The 19,187-nt window shown below is 36.2% G+C and overlaps 1 protein-coding gene across 6 annotated transcripts in view; it reads left to right on the top strand.

Annotated features, from left to right (window-relative positions):
* Positions 1–19,187, top strand: part of LOC105199633 — a 161,511-nt gene that overhangs the window by 131,695 nt on the left and 10,629 nt on the right. For all 6 annotated transcript variants that reach the window (XM_039452493.1, XM_039452492.1, XM_026134587.2 and 3 more), the window contains exons 10-11: positions 10,897–10,999; positions 16,439–16,611. In XM_039452493.1, the coding sequence (XP_039308427.1) occupies positions 10,897–10,999; positions 16,439–16,611 (276 nt within the window). The remainder of the gene's footprint in view (positions 1–10,896; positions 11,000–16,438; positions 16,612–19,187) is intronic.

The following is a 19,187-nucleotide window of genomic DNA, read 5'->3' as shown; positions in this document are numbered from 1 at the left end:
ATTTTATTCGCAAAATCTTTTCATTTGTATTACATTTCATTCCAGTCACTGTTTTATGTTTTTATCATTGAAATACCGTAGCCGTTACTTTTTTTTCGTATTCTTATATCGCTCCCCCGGGGATTATCCCTGCGGAACGGATAGGTATTAAAACTCCTACCGTTTCGACGTGGAGCTAAATAAAAAAAAGTCGTTTCGGATAGCGGGGTCGCTTCGTTTCCTTCGGCCGTTAGTAAACGTGAAATGGAACGCAATTGTTTCTCACGAGATTGAAGCGACGAAAGCGAAGGTGACGACGGACGAGGCTGAAGGAAATTACCGTTGCAGCATTGAATGTTGAAATTCAATGGAACGTATTATCCCGATCGTATTATTCCTTGTCCGTGTAACGCGGTTTGATGGGCCTTTAATCGAGAAATACATATTAATCCGGCCGTGGCTAATGCCGTTGAAAAATTCCCGGGTTTATTGTGCGCCCGTCGAGCCTTCGAAAATTCCCCCAATCGTCCTTTATCCATTTTTCAGCTACGAGAAATCGCTTTCATCGCGGCGGAACGCGCGTTAACAATGAACCTAATAAATTCCTCTCAATGCGCAACGTGTCGATAAAATGATAATAATGACGGTAAGAAGCGGTCTCTTTTGTATGATGTCATAGTTATTGATATCCGAGTAACCGTATCCTCTATCATAAATTTACAGAAGCGAAGTTTGCGCTATGCGGACGTATTTATCACTTAAAAGAGAATTTTTTATAGAATACCGGATGCACGTGAACGAGAGTGTAGGGTGTTCTAATATTCCGGTCACTCAACGCTGAAAATTATCGTCACAGCTATCGCAAACAAGAATTCGTGTCCATTGTTAATAATTCATATTACGCTTCACTTGTTTCCGCGTAATGGCTACATAATCTCCCGATATTATATACGCCCAAATAATTAATTGATGGTTACAATCGATAATTTCACGCTTGCCACTTTTTTTTTTATTAATAATAAATAAAGACACAGCGCCGCGAAATGTGCGGACCATGTACGTTATGTCATCGAATCCCAGGATCGAGATTAAAAGACAACAACGAATCGAGCAACAAATCGATACTCTTGAGACGAGACGCTTAGAGTGTGTGGGCGACCATAAATTTCATCTCAGTATCAATCGCGCGCCGATCAATCTCGGCTGTTGTTCAGACTCATTCCCGCGCGTGCGTTTATCAAGGATTAATTTCGGTCCTAATCCGTCTTGAACTACTCGCGTCAATTGCAAATCGTTTATTCATTTATTCGTATTGACGCGAAGGGCGCGGCGTGGATTAAAGAGTAATTTCGATTAGCACACACAAATGTTAATAATCAATATTTTGCTGACGACCGTGTGTATTGTGATTAACATGGACTCCAATACGAGATTCAACGACAGACTCAAATATACTTCTACTTTCAAATAAAATATATCGTTAAAATCTAAAAATAAAAGAAAAAAAATATTTCATACACTTACAATATTAAATTATAATAAAATTAATTAATTTATGAAAAAAAAAGAAACCTACGTATCACATAGTGAAAGACACTTCCTTGTAGCTTTTTGAAAGTGCAAATACCATACTTACTAGACTTCCTCAAAATTTTCGAGAAAATTTATAAAATTAAGATTTTTATACTTTAATATCATACGATAAATATTTGCAATCTTGTTATACATGTTCTCTCATGAATGAATTCCTCGCAAACTGCTTGAGACTCGTTTCTCATTAACTTACGAAATGTGGTTTTGATGCTATATGAAAATTCGTGTCGTATCGTGGTAGAAATGGCTATATTACAATGATAAATATTAGAAAAATTTGCAAAGTTTGAACGGTTATGTATCAGGAACGGGACAGTAATTTGAGTTCATATTTTATAAGAATGTGTATTAATATTTAAATTATTATACTTGAGACAGAAGTTTCAGGACATTCTTAAATAATTTGGGTTCTAACTACTTCAAGGAACTATTCTAGTCTGGAGCACGAAACAATTTGTCTATTTTTAGTAATTTTTTTTTTTTAAGAAACTACCACACGGTTTTCTACGCGTCCACTTGTACATTTAATGAATATTTATATTTAATTTTTGGTATAGTTACGTATCCATCAGTTCTTACTTGACGTTAATTTAAAGACAAACACATTGTTCAAGTTCGGTCGACGCGATTTCTCAGAAAATCGCAATTTCTCCCACTAATCTTAGTTTGAGCGATAAACATGTATTTTACGCAAAAGAGTTGAAATTCAAAGCTTCAGTAGTTGTTGAGAAATCGTGTCAATCGGCTTAAAAAATGTGTTTGTTTTTAAATTTACGTTAAGTAAAAACTAATAAATATTTAATTAAAATTTATAAATCTTCACTAAATATGTACAAACACACGTGTAAAATTAAAGAAAAATTTGTGCAACAGTTTTTTTTCTAAATTCCCAAAAGTAGGCTTCTAATCCAAAGCGCAAATCCTTTTTAACCCCCTTAAGGCCTGCCATACTCTTTCTCGGCGATTTATTCGAACGTAAATCCGCACAGATTAATTGGGAAATTGACGCGTGATGTACTGAAATTGAGAATACAATTTCCTCGTTGTGATTTTATGAAGCGTATAAAAAAAATTCTCTCTCTCTCCCTTTCTCTTTCTGTGCAAAAGTTGCCCTTTCTAAAATTCCAATTTTCGGAACCAGAAACTTTATACGGTCATAAACCTGCACGAAGTTTTCTCCTGGAATACGGGCTATTCTCGAATAGTACGGACGGATCTACGCAGATTTATTAGTTTAGAAGAATATAGAGCGCGAGCGAGAGGGAAAAGAGGAAAAAAGTGAATGAGCGCGGCCTAATTCTTTTATCCGCGACGCGCGAACCGCGGAAGAATCCCGAGTGCAATAATTGCGCGAGATGTAATTATTATTTCCATCGGTGGCGACCGTTGGTAATCGCCGGCGGGAGAACTCCCGGGAATTTCATTGGTTTCGATAAATTCTGCCGAGCGACCAGCCGAGGTCGCGCTCTCCGGTCATCAATTCCCAACGACAAGACCGCGTTCACTGCTAAGGCCGAATTTACGCGGTTCGCTCCAGGTGATCCTCCCGGGTAAATCGTCCCAAGTGAATGAATCGGAAGTGAACTATCGGCAAGCTTCAAGTTCACCCAAAGCCTTATTTTTTCGATCGTTTGTAATTCAGAAGTTATTGACTTTTAAGGGAGAATTGACTCTTTATATTAATAGGACCATCCATCGTTCAAATTAATTTCGAAAATTTTACGGCGTACGTGCGTGCGCGCATTCTAATATTTTCGTAATGGTTTACATTGGAAGAAGTACTTTTTCACGAGGAAAGTTTATTCCACAGTAAATTATTTTTTGCGAGAACGCTGAGTATAAGATTTGTTTTCCAAACGTTGACTTCTAATGGTTTACGTCGAATTGAAAATATACTGTACAAATTTGACTTATTCGCACCTAATGCGTATCATACGCGACGAGTTTCCACAGCCTCCGTATTGGAAAACTCTATAAATGATCTGATGTCAATATCATGCCGCCATATGGTTCGGACTTAATCGGGAGAAATTTGGTTTATACTGTCTGAAAGTTTGCACTATGCCGCTCCTAAATTAACATCGGCTGTCTTTGATTGCAATTAGGATTGCATTTATTACAGTTCGCACGCGCTGTTTCACATCTGTTAAAATAATGATCTAAAAATATTTCAAAAGTTAAAAATATCTAGTTTAGGTAACATTTTTTTGCAATAAGTTCTTTTACAGTTTTTTAAGATGCTTATACCGCTTATGCCGCCAGTACACGTAGATGTCCGACATAAAATCATAATAACTTTTAGTTTTTTTCCTTCATTTATGTTTAACATTTATTTTAAAAAATATATTTAACAAATAATCCGTATCAAAATAATTGTAAAATTGTCAACTATAATGTTGACAGATGTTCCATGAATTTTTCAGATTTTTTTTTGTATATTTTAAGGCAGGGAAAATAGCATCCGACGTGACAGACCTATATGTACAAATTATGGATGCGAAAAAAACGTACACAGCCGGAAAGTTTAAATTGACAATTAAATTAATTTAGGATATTTCTAGCTTCAATTTACGATTTAAGTCCGACAACCGTATCGGCACGCAGTTTGTAGAATTGTAAAATATTTTTAATAAATAGATGAAAATAATATAAAAATATAATATAAAATAATGATTCAAAAAAGATGATATAAAAAAAACACATGAAAACAATTAATTGATACAGAAGTATTATTAAGCATCAAGATCCTCTTCGACCGAAAAATGACACTCCTCTTATTTTTTGTGTTAAAAGTAGTAGCACGTGTACACTTACATAAAACATTGCACATGAAATATGTTCCAAGTTCTTCATATAATTTCTTTAAATTCCGATCGCTTCTAACGTAGAACATATTAACGTCTGACGTTACCGTTACCACGTTCTCGTCAGATGAAGTTCGACTTCTAACTGATACACAAACTACAAATTAAAAAAAAGCATGTGGGAAATCTGATACGTCCCGTACATTCGATTCTATAATTGAATTTTGTGGGTTGGTAAAGGTTAAAGCATGTTAACTGCAGCTATATATAATTCTCATTAATTATTTGTCTAAATGCTAAAACGTTGAATACGTATACGATAACACAAGAACGACCAGCACAACTGCCCGAAATATAATTGGTTCGATCTTCGATTTTATCTGCTTAATTACTTTTTTGTTAATTTAACAAAATATTTAATAATTATAAAATTAATATTAGGTAACGCTAATATTTCACTTCGGCGTCCTTTCCGCTCTTTACAGCGAGCATCAAGCCATTGTTTAAAGGCGAAATGATCCCCTGGAACTATCAGATATACAATTGCATTACGCACTAGGCACGTGCGTGTATAATTACATTTTACTTGTAATGCGAATTAAGCGAGTCGCATCCGATGAGACGACGAAACTCACTTTCGGAGTTTCCGTCAAATCCGGCTTTCTTGTCGCATCAAGGAGAGATGTGCGACGAGTTTTATTTTCTCATTAACCGCGCGACCCTAGGCACTGTAAACTAACGACAAATAAACCACCTAATCTAAGCACATGGCGGAGACGAGGAGCGTCAATAAAATCTGTCGGGACAGTGCGAGCGATAGTGTGCGCCTAAGCGATATTACATGCTCATGCTCCTCATCTTTTTCTTCGGAATAAACATTCGCAAATTTTATTTGCGGTGGATGCTTTACGACGGACGCCGTATGCCCGCGAGATTGCATTTGTCGGCGGGAGTAGCAGGACGACAACGAGGAATTAATTAATTAGGAATAGCAAGAGAGAGAGAGAGAGAGATGCAATCTAACGCTCACAGAAGTTCCATTGGTAGTCGTGAGATAACACGGAAGATTGTCGCGACGAAAGTCCATCATAAAAGAATTAAAATGAGATTATGATGAAAATTTGACCCAAAATGCAGAAAATGTGTCCTCGAAAACTCGCGGAGCAGCTACCCCTTTAATTGCAGAAGCGCAAGCTCTTCAATCTTCGCTAATTTCTTTGAAATCGGAAATCTATCCGTTTACGTTGCAAAATGTATTTACATTAATTGTATAAATCAGATTAGAATACTTTGTTCTCGAGGCATACCTTTTGCCCTCCCGTATCCTCATTCTCACGCGGAGAAAAATATGTTGTAATTATTTTATCGTGAGTTAAAAGAGCCGCGAAATCGAATGAGATTAAAATGTTTTATTCAAGAGTGTAAAAGTTTCAATGAAATGTGCGCGCGCGTGTTTGAAATGCTTTTATTTTTATTTTTATTTTTATTTCACTTTAGGCGTAATTCAAAAAAAAAAAAAAAAATTAAATGGAAATGAGACGCACGCTGTCTAGGGCCTCTCATCGAATGGGACGACGAATCAAAATGAATATTCAATTTGAAACTCCGAACCTGGTAGATCGAGTCTGTCGTTAACGTGTTAAAGTACTGATAAAGGCTGCGTCAATATCATCGCGTTCGTGCGTGCATGCTATTAGTTTCGTTCGTTACTAAAACCTGCTGGGAATAACAAACACGCAAACTCCAAAGTAATACTTTCAAATACTTCCGGCGCAATGGCTACTCTAAAGTTCTATATTTTATTCACCCGTCTAACGCCATCGTTCTTATTTACTTTGTTCAACACTTTTCAACTTTGGACGTACCTTGTCAGTATCGCGATTTAAAGTAGAGAGAGAAATAATGATGGAACTTCTCCTTATTTTCTTTTTCTTTTTTTTTTTTTTTTGTTCAAAGTGTTGATTACATGTTCTCTGCTACTTGACATTTTCTGACACTCTATTTTGTCGCGTAATGGATGCACAAATAAGAACGCAGTTATCTTGAGTATGGCATAATCATCGTAGGCGGGGGGGAGTTAAAACGGCCATCGCGGAACGTGCAGAAGTAACAGGAGACTCTTTCGTCGCCCGCTACATTTTCCGAATCTTTGCTACGGATCGAGGCAAAGCGCATGTTTTATCTCGCGGTGGTAGACGCTCGTTAGAATGTGACCCGGCTCCTGCATATTTTAGACGAGATTTGCATCGCTACGCGTTTCGGGGAAAAAAAAACGTAGCCTGAAGAGGTGGTATGTATCGCGTTACCGCGACGAGGGGGGGAGGGGAGACGTTGAAATATATATCGCCACGTGTAAACTGCGAGTTAATTGACATTTCCCCGCAGTTTCGTTTGCGGCCCTACGCGATTTTATTTCGTTCATGTTACGATGCGGACGGTTTTTGCTCCGCGTCCTTTTTTTTTCTCCCCTGCGAATTTATTCCATCGCTCTATTCTTCAAAATTTTTCATTTTTTAACGCCGCCAAAAATCACGCGCGATGTGAAGTACTTTCCGGTGATATTGGAACGCTAAAAAAGTGCGTTAAAAATTTAATGCTTACGTTTAATGTACGCGGCGCGCGATGACTGACGTCGTAGCGTTAAATTTTATTTAGAATAAAAAGATTACGCGAAGCACAGAATTTATTTTGCTTCCTAAAGTTCATCGGAGAGAAAGAGAAAAGCTTGAAGTAGATGAGGCCCGTATATAAAAGTATATTAGATAGTGGCGTAAATCAAGGGTAGAAAGAATATAATGCGTTGGTCGAAGCAATATACCATCCAACGTAATCTTATATCATATCACGTACCACAGTTGCTCTACGAATAATTTCGCTCGTCATCTGGATATTTTGCACGAAATATATTGCGGTCCGTGAAAACTTGTAACGAGATTGCCGCGACGTAGCTACTTTATATTTCAGATTCATCGGCACCTCCTAAACTTTTCTTGATACTACGTAAATACTAATAATGTATTCGTTACGATTCGATTTCGCTCGAAATAATGCCGTTTAGTAAAGTCAACTTTTTAAATTATTATACATTTATTTTGCTAAAAACGTGTAATAGAATTTTACATATTTAATTTTCACAGGTATCTCTCTTTGCATTATCTCAGTTAAAAAATGATTAAAATTAAAAAAAATGTTTAGCTACACTGAGAGAAAAAATATCTTAAAACAAGAAAATTTCACTTAACATAAAAATATTATTTACTCGATGGGTTTTAATAGCTTATTTATATGCAGTTAAATTAAAAATTTCTTAATTGAAATAGCTGTGTAAATGAAATAAAGAAATAATTTTTAATCAAGTAATTTTTTTTCTTGCAGTTCTATGAAATATTTACTATTCGACTACTTTTATAGAGATGATCAGATCTTTTAATCTAACAATTTAATTAAGTTTTATAATATTATTAGCTTATTTGTAAAAACATTATTTAAATGTAAAAAATGTAAAAATACAAAATTATGTACTAATATATTTATTTACTCGAATGATTTTAAAAGATATTTTTTTTCCATTCAAAAAATTTTTTTCTCTCAGTGTACAAAATTGTCATATCAAAATAAACTTGCAAATAAAAATAACATTTCCATCGTAATTATATTAGCAAAACGATAATACTTTGAGACAAATAAACAGATGCTTCTATGATATTTCATGATAATATGTTCATAGAATATTATAATATCACATTATTATTACATTCCAAACTGTGCAAAACATTTCAATTAAAGTTATATCCAAATATGATTTTTAATACATATGAGTTTCTCTCGTCTAATTTAAAACAAACATCTTGTGTGTATAGAAAGCCATTACAATTTTAACTCATCAAATTTCAATTACCCGGAGTGAGTTTGCCGTTTCTATTCAAGATATATCTCCCCGTTGTTAAAACGTAATAATAATCACATTATACATATAACTTTCTAACAACCAAAGTTAAACAACGAGACCCAAGTCGGCATATCTATGCTCCGTGTGCAGGAAAGGGGATGTTGCCACGAGCGTGACTTCTCTGACTTTCTGCTGTAGCTTCTGAATTGATTTTAACTATTCCGAATGATTCCTTTGAATAATTTTGAATAAACATATATTACATGAATATTTATACCGACTCCCCTCCTCCGAAAATCGTAAGATTATTCTGCATCTGCTTCTATGAATTAACATTTTATCAATAATAATTTTCTAATTATATGCTATGAGTATTTTCTGTTTTGCAATTTATTTGGAAATAATGATATAAAACCTAGCTCTCCACTTGTGAGTTTGTGGAACCCTGTAACTTTGATACGCTATATCTCCGAATAAAAAGCACATTTTTTTATGAAATCGATACCTCAGACTCTGATAAAGACGATAAACGAGATCCAAATCAGAAATATTTTATTCTCGAGTAATAATAATTCTTTTTTTAAATTGTGTCACAAAAATTTGCAAAAAGTGAGGATGGTTGAAATTTTTTTTTTTTGAACCTCAATTCTAATCTTCAACATTATATTGTGAAAAAGTTGCGACAGCGTGAAAAATCTCATAGGGTACGACGTCGTACCCACGTGTGGGGAGCGAGGGTTAAACGAAAAAAAAAAAAAAAAAAATTTCAGAAATTTTTCATCATGTTTTCCTCCATATTTCTTTTTTATTACGCTATAATAGAATAAGATTGCGTAATAACAGATTAAGATCACGTTCTCAGTTTTAGTCAGGTGTAGAATTAAGAAATGGGAGTTACGTTCGCTGAATATATTTCTTACTCCATTAACTCTGCAGTCGCACGGAATAGAGCACGCATGTATATGGGCCTTCATTGATTGATGTAACATACATCTAGCACGTGCGTGAGTGCATGCGTGCAATTAGTACATATCGCGGCGATCGCGAACGCCTCGCCCGCCGTCCTGTTTCCTGGCGAGACCGGCGGCGTGGCGCCGCGCCGTGACGCCCGCCATTCTCTCTCGATATCAAAATTCCATGCCTGGCTTGCGCTGGAATTCTTTACGGCCTCCGACGTGCCGCGGTGCGGTGTGGTGTGGTGTCATGAGAGCGCCGACCACACCCCAGCTTAGCTCGACACGACATCGCGGAAGGGTAGTTAAGTAAGGACAACCCTCCCCGAGAGGCGGGGGGAGGGTTGAGCGTCGGAAAACGCGACGGCAGAAAAATAGTGTAAATGGAACGGGGATGATGCGCGGGAGTTCTCTCCCGAACGGCCGGGAGGTTTTAATGGCGATAATGAGAAAGAGGGTATTACGCGACACATGGGAGACGCTTGTGGAATGAAGGATGCGAGGAAAAAATTCTGCGCGAACATAGAGAAAAACGTTTTACCTCTTTAATCACTGCAAAAGTGATTTATTTACGATATATGTTTGCAGCTTTCCTGCGACATGCGAGTACAAGTGTAAACTTTCGAATTTTTAACTGCATACGGAAATCTATTTCGTGACGAACGTAATAGAGCAACGTTTATTAAATGTATCAAGAAATTTGGCGTAAAAATTATAATTTGCAATGATTGCAAATTATGTAGGTATATTTACAAAAATATTAGACTTTTTATAAAATATTGATACCGCGTATATAATTTTGAAATAGTATTTCGGCGAATCTATGACGATATATTAAGGCATCTTGTTGTTAATAGTACATTTGTAAAATTTAATTTAGGAAGAAATTGTTTAATTGAAAAAAATATATATATATATTAGCTGTATTATAAACAAAACATTTAAAATTTTAATTAATTCATATACATGTTTACAAAAATACGTCATTATTCTGAAATTAATATTGGAAAAATATTGCAACATGAAATATTACACAGTAGTGTACGATAATGTTTGAAATAAAGAGTCAAACAGTTTTTGAAATGAAAATGTAAAATATTTATATCGCAAACTTAGATTAGTTTCATTTTTGACAAGTATTATTCAGAAAATTATGTCGTTACAATGTATCACTTTAGCGCAAAGTTTTCGTCAGTTTGCAATGTCATTATCGTGCAATATTCGTACAATGTGTATATCGGGATATTAATGTATATTTTGACACGTCTGAGAGTCACTTTATTAATTACGATTAAATTTTTCTAAAAATTTTATAGGTTTTTTTTCTTAGTATGACATCTATCGATGCAAGTATTTGCCACATGTTACTACTTAACGCACATCTTAGGTCATTTCTATTCTGCGCATTTCTTCCCTTTTTTTAAATATCTTATCTGTTATAATCAATTATAATATTTATATACAATCTTTTTAGTACAACTATAAAAATATCTACTTCTTAAAGATATTAAAGTACATGTTACTTAATAATTTTAATACGGTTGTAAAAATGATGAAAATTAATGATGAACGAACGATCCGTGATGTGCAGTAAGGGCCTGGTAAACAAAGGTGTGCGTTAAGTGTTATGCGACGTACTTTAGAGACTGCACTCTATCTCTGTGCTTATTGTTTCAAGAACCGTCGCCGTTGTACGACAACAACCACTACCATGAGGAGTGCCTAAAATGTAACAGCTGCGGCCTCAATCTCACGGGACCCAATCAAAAGCGGGCGAGACGGTGAGTAAGATAGAATCGCATTCTCGATGCGGTTTACGCTTCCGGCGAACTCGTAAAACAACATTACTCTTAATCAGTATTGTCGTGAGCCGTGCCTCATTAGCGTGGGGGCACGCCTCTTCTTTCATTATCATTCCCGTTTTATTGCATTCCCGCATTTCATCGAGACTGTAATGATTTCGCCTGTTAATCTAACACCGTACTTGAGAAATACTTCGGAGGGAAATTCCTCAAAAATCTTGAGAGATACCTTATACAGCACAGAACATTACAGATACATTGCAATAACGTTGCAGTCTTGTATATTGCAACGCGATATTTCAGGAACAATGTTAAAATATAGATATGCAATAAAATTTTAATAATGTTGCAGCAACCTTGTGGAAATAAACTGTTCAGATTTGGCTTATAAATATTTGTGCGCGTGCATTTCTGATACACTTTCCAATTCATCAAACCTAGAAGCAACTTTATACAAGAGCCTTGTGTTGCCATTTAAGCACAAGGCTACCGTGATTAATCACATAGAATTACTTTTAAAATGTTTGATAGTAATAATTTCTGCAATTAAAGAAATTCTTCAAATCAAAATACAATTTGATTTTATAACGTTGTATTTATAACGCGAGGTTTTAATATTAAATTTTTATGTTGCAAGGCGTACTAAAAGTTACAACGTTATTTAAATCACGGAAAATTTTTGCGACATGTATACAAACATGTATACAAAAAACTAAGAAAGTATTTATATAAATATAAATTTGCAATATTCTATTAATAATATATTAAACACACATTGTAGCGCATGTTACGTGTAATACGTGTTGTAATAAATTATTAATAGCGCATTGCAAATTTATTTTGTATAAATTATTTTCCTATATAAATTAAAAACGCCTTAATTATCATGACATCGACATTATTAAACAAACATTTTATTGTATTTGATTTATGACATTTCATCGTTGTTACAACGTTACAAGAAATTGCAGCAACATTTCGCAACGTTACAATGAAATGCTTCCACAATCTTTCCGTGCTGTATGGGACGCTGTTTCTTGGGCAGCTCGAATTTTTTAAGGTCTCGATTTTGCATTGCTTATAATATTTGCACTCTGCATGAAACCCCTTTATATTGCTTCACACTGTGCAGAAAGGTAATGCATGCCCCGGAAATTGCCAGAAAAATGCTTAGTCACAAATTGCAATTTCATCATCCGGGTTATCATTTATTATTTTGCTCGTCGATTTATTATTTTTTATTGTCCCCCCTCCCCGTTCCCCTCCCCCCGCGGCCTGATTTCACGCAATCTGCATTCAGCCGCGTACAAAATGGACGTCCGGCGAATGAATACGCTTTACATTTTGTATTTGAAAAGTGCTGTTATTTAGGATAACAGTAAATCATACGGTCAACCGAGCAGTTTTCATTGTTGACGGCGGCATAATGTTGGCAACGCGAAATGTTGCGCGTAAAAATTACTTTCATTCACATTTTAACACCGTTTACCGAAGGGGAACGTAAACAACTATATGATATTCAACAAGATTATGTCCGTGCTATTCGCTCGTTGCTATATTACTCTTGGCTCGTCTTTTTCATATTTTAAAAACCAAGTCGACGCTTATGAAACGAGATCCTTGGCACGAGCGGTCCCATGATGCTGAATTCTCAAGATATTTCAGACTTGGAGGTTGAGTAGAGCGAATACTCGGGATATACACGATGGACGCGAAATACCGTTTGATCCATATCTCGCAGACGCGCAAAATAATACAATCGATAAGCAAGTGTAACTGCTTTTTTTTCTTCGGAGTGAGAAACACGACTCTATTTATTGTCAACGATTTATTTATCATCTCATCATGCAAATGTAGCGTCGTACAGCACGAAATAACAAAAACAGTGCAAACACTATTGCTACAATGTTGCAGCAATGTTGCAGCAATGTTGCAGCAATGATAGAAACGTTAATACAATGTTGTACGTACGTGTTGCTGCAATATTACGTATCAATATTTTTGAAGAGCACGTTTTACCATTGCAGCAATATTTTGCGATGCTTTTTTTGTGCAGTGCTGTACAGGGTACATCGTATTCCTTTCACCTTTTAAAATGTACTTCTTTCTTTTTTTTTTTAATATACAATAATACGTTATATATACAATAAATTTCTGTAACCAGCGGTATAATCCGTAGATGAAATAAAGTACGAAAACTGTAACACATGCACGTCCTTTGTGTAGAGCGAGAAGCTCAGTCAGCCGAGGAGCGAGTCGCGCAACTGCGCCTTTGTAACGCAGCGCCCATGCAAACAGAGATTCCGAGTTCGCGATGTAACTCTTTGTTCGGCGGGGCGAGAAAGGCGTCAATAGATCGCGACAGAGGGAAGGCGAGCTTTTTTCGTCGTTCATACATCGCGTCGCCGTCCGACTTTTACTACTTTCCTGACGAACGCGTGGAAATCCCGGTCGCGTCGCGGGCGAAGGACAAAAGGCAAAATCAAGCGTTCGCGTAGTCGCAGGAGGGAAATTCGATCCTCGATCCGTTTAATCGGACGCGGCCGAAATTCAATGAAATTGGTGGCGACACCCTCCTCGCGTAGAATCATTCCGGTTTTGTTTAAGAGTTCGCGGAACGCGCGGGCGCCGCGCCGTTCGATCGAGCGAAATGCCGCGCCGCCTCCGCGCGCGAATATCGCGCTTTCGCACGCTCGTCGATGCTTCGCGTCCGATCGAATTTACATGGCCGATGAGATTCGGTCTCGAAATGAATGCCTCGGCTATCTATCGCGTATTTCTCATTCGAGAACGTTCACGTCACGTATGGGAGAGAAGGGATCATCGTGGGGGCTCAGTCGATCGGAAAGTCATCCCGTCGCGCGCCGTTCGATCGCGAGTCACGTGCGACGAGACGTGGAGTTCAATCGGCGATTTTAACGTGGCCTGCCGTTGGATATAAAAGGACGAGCGAGATATCCTTTTCTATATCGGGTCGCCGATTCAGGCAGAAGCCCCATTTGCGATTCGACGAACGTTACGAGACGGGGCGTTATCGCGCGAGCTACCCGTTGTTGAAAACGCCGCGTCACACTGCGTCATAATGTCATCCCTCGACAAGCTTTCTCCACGCCGAGAGCCGAGAGATTATCGAAAAATATTTTTTATTATTCCGTATCGCGCAGGCCGTGGGAATAACGGGCGGAATCCTGTCAGATGCAGGCCGAATTGGAATGGACGTTTTAATGTAACGTTATGCGATTACCGGCCGTTATACAACCTTTACGCAAGTCGCTAATGCGTCGCTATTATGAGGCCGCCGGCTGTCCTCGAGCAGAAAATATTAATAGAAACGTCATGTGGAGCTTAGGAAATAGTATTTTCTATGATTTGTGTCCGCGACAGCAGATCGCTGTTATGTCGAACGCAACTCGTGAAATAACGATGAATATTAACTCTTAACCACACCGGCTAGGAGTGTCAAAACGAAGCCGAACTTTGTGAATTCTTTATGGAAAAAGTGGAAAGAGACGGATGGTAATCGGGTTTGTTTCGTTGTAAAAATCGCATCCCTCTTTCTCTCTCTCTCTCTCTCTCTCTCTCTCTTTGTTATTTCAACTTTAGAGAAGTAATTTAACTCCAGTTCCCTACATTTATTTTTAGTTACCTTCCTCCCCACCTATGAGTTTGTGGAACCCTGTAACTTTCACACGCTACGTCTCTGAACGGAACGCATATTTTTTAGCTTATAATACATAAAATCAATACTTCAAAGTTTAATAAAAAAAACGATAAACGAGACCCGAATGAAAAATATTTTATTCTCAAGTAATTATAATTTAGAGAAAAATTGTGCAAAAATTTGCAAAAATTCACAAAGAAAGAGTACATTGGATAGTTAAAGTTTCTTTTCGAACCTCAATGTTAGTCTTCAAATTATATTGTAAAAAAGTTACAGTAATGTAAAAAATCGCATAGGATACATACAGTATCCATGTGTGGAGAGCTAGGGTTAAGAAATAATTATAATTTTATACTACAATTCTGCCAAATTGTCACGTTTGCATCCCACCAGTGCGATTAAAGGTTAATGAGAGCATTAATTATTATAAGTGTGCATTGAAAAATTTAGTTGTGCCTCCACGTGTTTTAATTTTTTAGGGTAAATCACAATTTTCGTCTGTTTAGTAATTTAATATGAAATACAGAAAAAAATAATATTTATTTATTGCAATATTAATTACATCAAGATTATGATTCGAAATAAAGAGCAGTAAAGAGTGCTCTTCGGGATTTAACGATGCATCCCGTAAATTAAAGAAATTGCAAAGAGATCAAATGTGTTCTTTTATGGATTATCACAGTTTCTTAGCGAATCTCGGCATAGTCCATTTTAATTGGTATCGCGTAAATCCACGCGATAAAAGCGGACGATGAAGGAGATAAGAAAGCGACGTGTTCCAATAACAGGCGCCGCTGGGAGGCCACAACGGATTCACGTTTTATCAAGTGATCTGAACTCTCATGAAACTTCGTTCTTCTTGATTGTTTTCATCCACGATAAGACTCGTTTGAGTTCCCGAGTTTTATCACGTTGAAATGGAATGCGTCAATCGAAGGGATTTTTCTGTCTTCCAACATAGATCTGTCTAAATTATTTTTTCTATCAGTCAGCCAAACACTTTTATTGAAAATATTGATTCAATTATTTCCAGTTTTACACGATCGCACTATCGAATAAAAGATGTCACATTTATTATTACTCTAGGTATTATTGTATTCGCTCGTAACGAGATTTGTTTGTACTGCGTTTGTTCATATTTTTACAGTGAATGGCAAGAAAATGTCGTTGTCCCATTTATTACCAATAGTTGATGTTCACTTTGACAGAAAAAAAAATTAGTACCAGATCAATAATTTATTATATAATTTCATATATAAGCAAGAATATAAAATCTTTCTGAAAGAATTTATAATCTTAAACAAACATAATTTGCTAACATGAAGAAATTTTGTTTCTTCATATAAATAAATTATGTCTGTTTAAGACTATCAAATTTCTTTAATAAGATTTGATACACTTGCTCATATCTAACATAATAAAACAATGAATTGTCGATTTGATACTCATTTTTTTCTGTGATGCTGTAAACGCGGCTTCATGCATTGAGGGAAAAATTACTAAATTTTAATAAATATTTATTCAAATAGTACTAATAAAATATTTACCAAATGTAAATATATATTTAGTAGAAGAACTATTAATTTAAATATTTTCTTATACAGTAAATATTTTGTTAGTACTATTCGAATAAATAGTAAAATTTAGAAATTTCATCTCCTAGTATAAAATGACTTTTCATTTCTTGGATGAGAAGCAGCCGCGTAAAGTAGCGCTCATCTTCGACGAATGATTCTGAGGGCTATTATGCATTCCAGATTCAAAAATCAGATACTTTGCGATCTGCATTTTGCCGACGTGGCGCTGATGGAGTGCTCGGACTTCATGCAGCAGTTGCGCAGCTTCAAACCACAAAGTTTAGGCTGTGCAGTTGCGAGAAGAAAGTCCTCGACCACCCTGATCTTCCCGTTGCCTCCTCAGGCGTGCTCCGGTAAGTACTTTCATCGTCGCCGTCGGAATCGCTCATTCTTCTTCTCTCTTATCGTCGCGCTGCATTTTCGTGGGTGAGCCCGGTGCCACCGACTTTTGGAAGAGTGCATATGTATGAGATGAAGCTACAGGTGGTTCCGCCTGTCTTGGATTACGCACGATTATATGTGCAAAGTTACTTTGTCATGCTGAATTCGGATAGTCGAATGTAAGTCTCGCGATAAAAATGTGATGAATCCGAATCACGTAGGAAAAAATATTTGCGAATAAAGAAATAATTAGACGTAACGTTTCTTCAGTTTGCATTCAATGCGTGGGATTGGATCATCGAATTAAATTGCGTGCGTTCATGTAATCTTCATTAGTTTGTGCGATCGTTGAAATAATCTTCGCACATAAATTTATTTCTTTGTGATTACATTTATTTTGGAATAAATAAATATCTTGATATATTTAATCTTGGGTATAATAAAAATGTCTAATAATAATTTTATCCAATGTCTAATAATAATAATATTTGATCTCTGGATAGATTTGTATAATAATAATTGTCTCATAATAATTTTAGTGAGTTTTATACATGATAAATTAGCTATTAAATTAATAAAAGTACAGATTCGAACAGGCTAATATAGATGAGCGGAAAGGATGTCGAGATTGTTGCAACTGCATGTTTAACAGAGTTGAGATGTAACGCGTTATTTGTAATGCCGTTACCTTTTTTTATCTGTAATGATAATGGCAGCAAATTTTACTTTATGAACGTACAGTGCATGCGTATAGATTATGTTGTAATTAACCACTATAGATTGCGTATTGAACAGACTTCCTACCATCTCACAAATGCATCCTTTTTTGAGGGGAAAAAGGATGCATTTGTGAAATATCAGGAAAGTCATGGGAAAATTAATCTCATAAAAAGCACTTTTAATTATAAAAAAAAATTACTAATTAACAATCTTCTGTAGATTTTACACACTAATAATAAGTGACATAAAATAGAATTTTATGAAATTTTATAAAATATATTTTATTAAGAAAAATTAATTTTTTAAAATAATTTCTTTGGCTTAAAAATAACTTTTTAAAACAATTTCTTTGCTACTAATAAGCATTATGCAGCGCCCACTATGAAGGTTGTAAAGTCGCAAGAGTGGTTTTACGCTCGTAATTCAAATGACACACGACATCTCGCGATTCCTCTCACTGCATGACATAACTCTCTATGCCGAATTCATATACACATTACGGCACACATGAAATTCAATTACTTTATTAAAAAGCCACGTTTAATGTCTTCAAGCCACACTAAAATTAAAAAAAAATAATGCCCAACATACTTTTCAAAATTACATAGAGAGTATACGCCTGAAAAAATCGCTGAAAAACTGAAATTTTATAAGCTTTTATAAAAACACAGTGAATATCAAAGACCAGTAACTATCCTACAATATCTAAATAGACTGTAACGAAATATTTTTAATGTTTGGAATTCAACGCCAATTGTACGAGATATCATGGTATTTCATCACCATACACGTATTTCACGACTTCCATCTTTCCTCTGTAAAATTTGTAAAAACTATGTATACGATCGATGGCATCGGGATAAAAGTGCAAATGATTATTACTTATTAATCAACGTATTAATCGCAACATTTGAGAAATTATTTATCCCTTTGACGTACGGTCCTTTTACGAACCGAAGAAATGCCGCGATTCCCGAAGGAGGTCGAGGAAATTCGTAGCCACTGGCGCCATGTCGAAATTCGAGTTCCCAGTGAGATATGGACGGCCATTATATGCGAACAAAGAGCACGGCAATTAGGTCGATTCGCAGCGGCGGAGCCGAAGAAGAGGAAACACCGCGGGCGGCTCACTCTAAGTTCGAATACCAAGCCCTGTTTGCAAACAGCTTGGTGTTCTACCTTACAGTGAATCGACTGCGGTATCGTCGACAGCCGGCAGAAAGAAGGACGAAGATTGATAAAACGAGGCAGCAGAGCGTGCGGAGGAGAAGAAACATATTGCCGGTAAAAGCGTGCAGAACATTTCCACCTCGGGCTCAGAGCTCGATAGTTCTATATTACGGCATTCCGTTAAACGGAGCGAAAACAAGTGCAGTCGAAAGAGTGAGGAAGAGCCTGAGCTAAGCTCATTGAGCTCGTCAGGCTCGAAAAGCTTGATACTTCTGGATTCGAGACTTCTTCAGTCAATAACAGCCGATGTTTCTGGAAAACGAAATTTCGAAATAATAGGATCACGAATACATACCTCACACGCGCGCCTCTTTTTTTTTTCATTGTATCGACTGAAAAAGCCTCGAATACGTATCGAACTAGGCTCGAGCTTGAGCTCGAAAAGCTCGAACCTGCTCTAAAAGAGTATAGTAATAATCAAACCTAGATGATGGTTGATTGCTAAACTATGAAATAGTTTCAATTAAATGTTCAATTAATATAATCAAATATTTACCGTTTGTTAACCGTTTAATAACCGATTGGTTACTATTATTATGTTTGTTAATTGTTAACGTAATTACTAAATATTATTAAGTACTTGTATTAATCAAATATT

The sequence above is a fragment of the Solenopsis invicta genome, chromosome 8 (genome assembly GCF_016802725.1).
Source record: "Solenopsis invicta isolate M01_SB chromosome 8, UNIL_Sinv_3.0, whole genome shotgun sequence".
Lineage (NCBI taxonomy): Eukaryota > Metazoa > Arthropoda > Insecta > Hymenoptera > Formicidae > Solenopsis > Solenopsis invicta.
This window is presented reverse-complemented; position numbering and strand designations above follow the sequence as displayed.